At 40.0% G+C, this 8595-nt stretch overlaps 1 protein-coding gene across 3 annotated transcripts in view; it reads right to left on the reverse strand.

Annotated features, from left to right (window-relative positions):
• Nucleotides 1-430: 430 nt before the first annotated feature.
• LOC122788251 (protein orai-2) overlaps nt 431-8595 on the reverse strand; it is a 229759-nt gene continuing 221594 nt past the window's right edge. For all 3 annotated transcript variants that reach the window (XM_044055298.1, XM_044055297.1, XM_044055296.1), the window contains one exon: nt 431-1951. In XM_044055298.1, the coding sequence (XP_043911233.1) occupies nt 1403-1951 (549 nt within the window). In that variant the 3' untranslated portion in view covers nt 431-1402. The remainder of the gene's footprint in view (nt 1952-8595) is intronic.

Here is an 8595-nt window from a genome sequence, read left to right on the forward strand (position 1 = left end):
TTTGGCTTTTCCCAGTTAGGGGTCGCCACAGCGGATCACCTGTCCGCTCATGACTGGCAGTGGAGTTTTACGGTGTCGAGTTGCCAGCCTGGCGCCCAACCTTCTACAGAAGGCACACACATGCACACACTCATGCCTAGGGCCAATTTAGAGTGTCCAATCCACCTACAGCATGTCTTTGGGATGTGGGAGGAAACCGGAGCACCTGGAGGAAACCCACGTGACCACAGGGAGGACATGCAGACTCTGCACAGAAAGCACCTCAGCCGGGAATCGAACCGGAGAACCTCTTGCTATGAGGCGGCAATGCTAACCGCTGCACCACCGTAATTAACACATACCATATTGGACTGATTTTCCAGGTTATGACTGAAATAGTTTTACTTTCAATCACTATTCTTACCTGGCCAGTACATAAAAATGAAAACAGTTTGATCTGATGTTTTTTATTACACTGTTTTTCCATTGTGAGTGTGCTCTGAAAGATTATGTGTTGGTGGATGCCAACAGGTCAGGCATACTACAGCCGGCATTCACCTCACATTTTTACCAATACATTTGACATATCTCAGCTGTACATGGCTATACAGATTAGTATTTTTACTGGCCTACCTTTTTGTCGTTTCTGCTGCAATAAAGCAATCGCTTATTCGTGTTCCTTACATTTCTTTAACTCAGCTGTGAGAAATGTATTTGTTGGAATGTTAAAAGCTGCAAATAAGTTGGAACGGTGTTCAGTTTTTCTGAAATGTATGCTTTATATCTTACTTGAACACCCTGTCATGTGATTATTTGGGAATAACGATGACACCACATTACAGTAAATTCTTACAACGTTTCAGAGAATCACAACAATAAATACAGTGACCTCTGGTGAAGAAAAGGAAAACTAATAAAAATTGAGACTTTTAACTTGTTGAACAAACATTCATGGAGTCAGGAGTGGTAAACATCAGAAAAGTATCTTGAAATATGCCTATAAGTTCTGTAGCATACATTTATGATGGCACAACCTATATTATTTTACTAACAAGTCTTATTTTTGTAGCAAGAAAACAAGCGATGCTGAATCAAATAATCAGGGCAAAAGTGAGCAAAGAAACAATATATAACATATTCTTCAAACCAGAATCCTGCTACTTTAACTAAATTGCTTGACAGCTGGCAGTATTAAACTTTTAAATGAATATCTTTCATCGTTTGTCCATGGTAAATCTCTGAAACATACCAAACTAAATATAACCATATGTTCCAGTCAGAAAAAATAATCTAAAGATTTTGTACGTATTACAAACACACTCAGTCCAATGTGTTGACACAGATAAATAGTTAATTAGAGAAAATTATGTAACTATAAACAAGAGAAGCTTTTAGTTGGTTTATGTTTGTTTTTGTAGGATCACTACAGCAGCTGTACACCTCTATCATGGCCGTCCAGCTGAACCTTTAATTTATGCAGCTCTTCTATCTCCTGTTTGTGTCGATCTGTTTTGTGTCTTACCAAAGAGCGATAGAAGTGAATTGTAAAAACTACAAAGATGAGTCCAACAGGCACCATAATCATGGTCGATGCCAAGGCTGCTTGCCATCCTGCATGCCCGCTTGTTGCTCGTGTTGTGATTGTTCCATTCCTTATTACTGTGGAGTCCACAGGGAGGAATTTGATCCAACAAAGCAGAACCACCTCAGCAAGGAAAAGAAGAATTCCCAGAACAGTAGAAAATCCCCATGCCAGCTCAACATAGCGGTGCATCCGCTCATGTGGAGATTCATTAACTGAGTTAAGATTGTGGATATTGCTAACAGCCTCAACATTCGGCAATATGCATGTACTAATAAGAAGGGCAAAAAGGTGCACAGCTACGAGTACTGTGGTACAAATGCTAAAGGAAATTAGCAAGACTTTTGGGTATTTGTACTGCATTTCCAACTGTACTTCCACCATTGCAACCTGAAAATGAACGTAGACAAAATCAGTAAATGATGACAGAGATGCTTGTAAAAACATTAAATGTATCTCCTGATTTAAGATAATATTAAAACAATACAATTTAATCAAGTACAGTGTCAGATTGCAGAATGAAGCAAATACTCTCTACATTCAATGCAAGAAAAAGAAGCAAAGTGAGCTTTTACTACTACAGGAAATGCAATAAATTTATATATGTGCATGTATATATACATACATACACACACACACACACACACACACACACACACACACACACACACACACACACATATATATATAAGATATATATAAGATATCCGGAAAGCTACTGAGGGAATCCCCCATCCGAAAGTTAATTTTACGAAATTTTTAGAAGATTTACAAGGCATGAGGTTGAGTTACCACTTGAATGGGGAAGAAGTAGAAAAAGTAGTAAGACAAATTATAGGTCTAGATTGGCACATGATTTGTGGCACCTGGAATCCTCGTAATGCAGAGCTTAAACCACTCCCACATAGTGACGCAGAATTAGACAACAGAGTGAAAGGTCTTACAGACCGAATCTCTGAGAAATGGAAACCTAGAGCAGACTGGACTTCCATTAATCAATGCATACAACAGGAAAATGAAACAATAGATGGGTACTATGCTAGATTATTAGAATGTTTTAATAATCATAGCGGTATGTCAGTTCCTTTGAACCAAACAAATGATTCCCCGTATGAACAACAATTGAAAAATGCATTTTTGAAAGGTTGCATTGCACCTATTAGTAGCTTCATTACGAAGCATATGATAGACCATCGAACAGGGAGGCTACAAGCCTTACTTGAATAAGCTAGACATGCTGAAAGACATTTTAATAGTAAAAAGAAAAAGAAGGCACAAGTCTTCACTGCTGAAGACGGAGCTGAAGTGTTTGTGTTACAGTCAGGTAAAAAGGGCAAGAAGAATGCCCAGGGAAACAAACAGTCTGACAAACGATCAGAAGATTTTGAAGAGAGGAAAAAGAGAGGTGAATGCTTCAAGTGTGGGAAAAAGGGACATCTAGCAAGGGATTGTAAGCAAAACAAAAAGGTAATTACAGAAGATAAGGGAGATGAAGACTGACTATATGATAGTGAAGATACATCATGTGAAAGTCAGAAATCATCAGGAAAAGTTAATAAACAGAAAACAAATGTAAATGTGATAGAAGGAGTAGAGGAAGTGCAAGTAGATATGGAGGATGAAGAAAGTGAAATTTTGGACTTAGCATTATTGAGCTTACAGCTCTACTTAGCAGATACAAAACCGGAAGTTGCACTTCTGGTGGAGGGAAGGGAAGTCAAATTCCTGTGTGACTCAGGAGCGTCACGGACTTTGATACACCCCTCAAAGTTACCAGAGCATTCCGAATCACCTGATTATATACTAGTGAAAGCAGCAAACGGACAGCTATACAGGGAACCACTTTCCCATGATATAGCAATAACTGACCCTGTTTCAGGTATGACCCAGAGAAGTAAAATTGTTGTTTCTGCAAAGTGTCCAGTAAACCTATTGGGCAGGGACCTTATGCAGATTTTTGGCATAGCAGTAGTTCCAACTGTACAAGGTATGGAGGCACAGAGACAAATGGATACCTTTGTAGTGCGATCGGAGGGTGAAACTTTTTACTGGTACAGCCAGGACCTAGTCACGACTGGTCCAGGGGCAGTAACCGAGGAACTGATGAACGTAGCCATCAGTAAAGCTCCCTCCCTTGACACTGAAGAAAAGGCCTTATGTGAAATTCCAACAACTCTTTGGTCAACAGGTCAGTCAGATGTAGGACTTATTCGAACAGCAGGACCAGTTACAATTACCCCAAAGTCAGCTTTTAGACCACAGAAAAGACAATACCCTTTGAGGAAAGGATGCAGAAATAGGAATTAAGCCTATAATAGCAGCATTACTCAAAGAAGGAGTACTGGTAGAATCTCCTGATTCACCACGTAATACACCCCTATTTCCTGTTAAAAAAGCAAACGGGGAATGGCGGATAGTACAAGATTTACAAGCTGTAAAAAATGCAGTAATACCTAGAGCATCTATGGTGCCAGACCCACATACTTTGTTAAATGATTTAAAACCTCAACAGAAGTATTTCTCTGTGGTAGATATCAGCAATGCTTTCTTCTCGATACCTATACATCCTGATAGTCAATATTGGTTTGCATTTACATTTCAGGGTAAAAGGTATACATATACTCGACTACCACAGGGATATTGTGAGAGCCCAACAATATTTGCACAAGAAATGGCTAGCAACCTGGCAGGGTTTACCCCACCGGGAGGTAGTCAAATTCTACTTTATGTAGATGACATCTTGCTAGCAGCCCCCACCCAGCAACAATGCAGGGAGGATACTGTAGCGTTATTAAAATTTTTAGCAACACAAGGACACAAAGTAAACAAAAGTAAGTTACAACTTTGGAGAAAACAAGTTAGATACCTAGGATATGTAATATACAATGAAGGTAGAATATTAGACGAGGAAAGAAAAACAGCAATCTTGCAAGCACCCAAACCAGCAACCAAGAAGGAAATGATGTTTTTCTTGGTTACAACTAATTTCTGTCGGAGCTGGATACCAAATTATGCTTTGGAATCTGCTCCACTGACTGACTTGATATATAAGACACCAATGGCAGCACAAGATATCTTACAATGGACACCCGAAGCAGAAACGGCTTTCTGCAGGTTGAAACAGCTGATAGCTTCTTCATTAGTTTTAGGACTTCCAAATTATCACAAACGGTTCTTTCAGACCGTAGATTGCAAGCAAGGATATATGACGTCAGTACTGACGCAACAACATGGGGATAAGCAACGCCCCATAGCCTATTATTCATCGCAGTTAGATCCAGTGGCGCGATCTTTGCCTCACTGTGTACAAGCAGTAGTTGCAGCTGCAATGGCAGTACAGGCTTTGGCCTCAGTGGTGTTATTCCACCCCCTCACATTGAGAGTGCCTCATGCAGTTGCAATAATTTTACTGAAAGAAAAAGTGGCATACCTTTCTCCTGCTAGACATCTTTCATGTATGACTATACTGCTGAGCCAACCTCATATGACAATTGAACGATGTACAACATTAAATCCATCAACATTACTTCCAACTCCAGCGGATGGCACACCACACAGCTGCCTGCAGGAAATTGAACAGTTAGCTTTACCTAGACAAGATCTCACAGATATGCCCTTGGATAATGCCGAGGTGACATATTACGTGGACGGCTCATGCAGAAGGGGTCCTACAGGGAAGAATCTGGCAGGGTATGCAGTAGTTACAGACACTGAAATTTTAGAAGCCCAATCCTTACCACATAACTTATCTGCACAAGCAGCAGAATTGATAGCTTTGACGAGGGCATGTACTTTAGCAAAAAACAAGTGTGTAAACATATATACTGATAGTCAGTATGCTTTTTCTACAGTACATGTATTTGCGCAACAATGGAAATATAGAGGAATGATAACATCTAGTGGAAAACCTATTAATCATGCGCAATTTATTTTGGAGTTATTAGAAACTATTCAGTTACCTACCAAAGTAGCTATTTGTAAATGTGTAGCTCATACGAAACAACAGGATAAGATTTCAAAAGGCAATGCACGAGCTGATGCAGCTGCAAAGCAAGCAGCCTCAGACTCAGAAACTTTACTTTTGAATGAGGAATTACAACCCTCTGAGATTTTAGATTTAGACATGTTAAAAACAATGCAGACGCTTACTACAAAAGCAGAAAAACAAAAATGGGTAAAACGAGGTGCAATTCTTGAGAATGGACTGTACATTTCCAAAGAGAGAAAACCTATATTGCCGTCTAATTTATTTAGATATGCAGCTTTGTTGAGCCATGGGCAGTGCCATGTCTCAAAAGGGGGGATGGTACAGTTAGTAAACCGAATATTCCAAACATATGGATTCACAAATTACACACAAAAATTTTGTGCAGCTTGTCATACTTGTAACAAGCACCATGCACAAGGGGCATTTAAAACCAAGCAATGAAGTTTTCCTATACTACCATATCCGTTCCATACTATTTGTATGGATTTCATAGAATTGAATAAGTGTGAAGGGAAAACGTTTTGTTTAGTTATTGTAGACATGTTTTCCAAATGGGTAGAAGCTTCTCCAACCAAAAACCCAGATGCAGCAACAGTGGCGAAAGCCCTGATAAAAGAAGTAATCCCTAGATTTGGCATTCCGGAAAGGATTTATAGTGACAACGGCACTCATTTCGTAATCCAGACGATTCAGCAACTTGGGAGATTTTTTGGTATCTCCTTAAAGAACCATTGTGCCTACCACCCACAGTCAGCAGGACTGGTGGAAAGGTACAATGGTACCCTCAAAAATAAACTTAGCAAGCTAGCTGAGGAAACCCAAAAGAATTGGATACACTGTCTGCCTTTGGCACTGCTGAGTATGAGAATGGTTCCAAATGTAAGGGTTTGACTCCCTTTGAAATGGTTTTTGGGAGAGCATATTATGTGCCTCAGTGGAAAGCTCTCATTCCTGCAGAGCAACAGGCTGACAGTTCATTAGTTAGTTATATGAGGAAACTGTTAACAAATAAATCTGTTTTGCAGTTTAACTCTTTTTCAGATAAGGAACAGACCAGACCGGTGGAAGCAGTCTTGGCCCCAGGGACGTTTGTGTGGCTGAAAGTGACGAAAAGGAAGAATTGGGCGAGTCCAAAGTGGGAAGGACCGTAGGTTCTGTTGGCAATGCCTACTGCAGTCAGAGTGGCTGAGAGGACGTACTGGGTTCATTTGACACACTGCAAACCGGTAAAGAACTTTCAACTTGATAAAAACTTTGTGACTGATACACAACCAGACCGAGATGGCCAAAAACAAAGCGAATAGAAATTTAGATCAACCCCAGAGATGTTGCATAATCATTTTGTTGAGTGTACATTTACTGACTGTAATTGTGACAATTTTCCTCTTGTTGTGGTTTATCCTACACACAACCACACAATTGAAAGTGGGAAGGCGTGATGAAACGTCTATAGACTGGCATCCAAATTTTAACACATACCTAGCCATGAAACGTGTATATGCAGAGACTATGAACATTTCAAATTGCTGGGTTTGTACAGCTATACCAACAGCATATGGAGGACTGATAATGTCCGCTGTCCCTTATCCTTATCCCTGCAACCTTATCCTTTTCCAGGTCATGGACAGGATTTGCTGTCACCATTCTCCAGGATCTCCTGCCTCATCCTTTTCTAGATCATGGACAGGATTTCCTGTCAGCATTCTCCAGGAGCTTCTGCACCCTTATCCTTTTCCAGGTCATAGACAGGATATGCTGTCACCATTCTCCAGGAGCTCCTGCACCCAGATCCTTTTCCAGGTCATGGACAGAATTTCCTGTTAGCATTCTCCAGGAGCTCCTGCTCCCTCATCCTTTTCCAGGTTATGGAAAGGATTTGCTGTCACTATTCTCCAGGAGCTCCTGCACCCTCATCCTTTTCCAGGTTATGGAAAGGATTTGCTGTCACTATTCTCTAGGAGCTCCTGCACTCTCATCCTTCCTCCACCCAGGTGGTCTAAGCTGTGGTTGCCTACTCATTAAGTTACTGCATCATAATGGTGAACATAGTACACTTGTGGGAGTAAACTTACCATAACAGTAGATTTTCAAATGATTTTGATTACAAACAGCCATTACGGCTGATCAAAAAACAGCTGATTGCACGTAATGGCTTTTTTTTAAGTGCAAGATCGCTGTACAGTGGGGATCGGGTATGTGCCCATTCCTCACTATAGTGCAGTTTTAGAGTCAGTATAAACAATTAGCAGGAGGTGTGGGGGCATAGCTCCCCATGTGGTGGGTGCAGAGGAGCTTGCCCAACTGCCAAAAAAAAATATATTTTTTAATCTTTATGATTCGATTTTATGTGTATTTGAATCTTTGTGATTCAAACTCTTACAGTGCTATGACAGGTGTTTGAAAGTTTTGATACTTTGAAAGTCTACCATAGACTTTTGTGTATGTGTATGTGTGTGTATATATATATATATATATATATACATATATATATATATATATATATATATATATATATATATATATATATATTCACACATACAAACATACACACACACACACACACACATATATATATATATATATATATATATATATATATATATATATATATATATATGGGTATAGGACACATGCTCGACTAGCATATGTCCGAATCACAAAACATCGAACACACATACACAAAAGCGCTTAACATCGAAAAGAGCTTCCGTGTATGTGTAGTACAAAAAAAAAAATTTACGTTTCTGCAGGGGGGCTTTGTTATTGTACGGAAGTGTTATGCTTGGATGGTGTCTGCAGTTTAAGGTGAGTGAGTGTGCGTGAGTGTTCTTGTAACTCGTATGAGTGGGTCAGGGTAGGGAGGTGGGGGTATGAGTGTTTGTGTTGGCTGTGTGTGATTTTTTTTTTAAACTGTTTGTGCAATCTCGATGCTAATATATATAAGTAGGAGGGTTGTGGGGGTGAAGCCCCCCATGTGGGGGGGTGCAGGGGGGCTTGCCCCCCTGCATATGTTTAGTGTAGATGTATGTCTGTGTGGTGTTGTGTT

The sequence above is a fragment of the Protopterus annectens genome, chromosome 13.part0 (assembly GCF_019279795.1).
Source record: "Protopterus annectens isolate FY-2018-M chromosome 13.part0, PAN1.0, whole genome shotgun sequence".
NCBI classification, from domain to species: Eukaryota; Metazoa; Chordata; order Ceratodontiformes; family Protopteridae; genus Protopterus; species Protopterus annectens.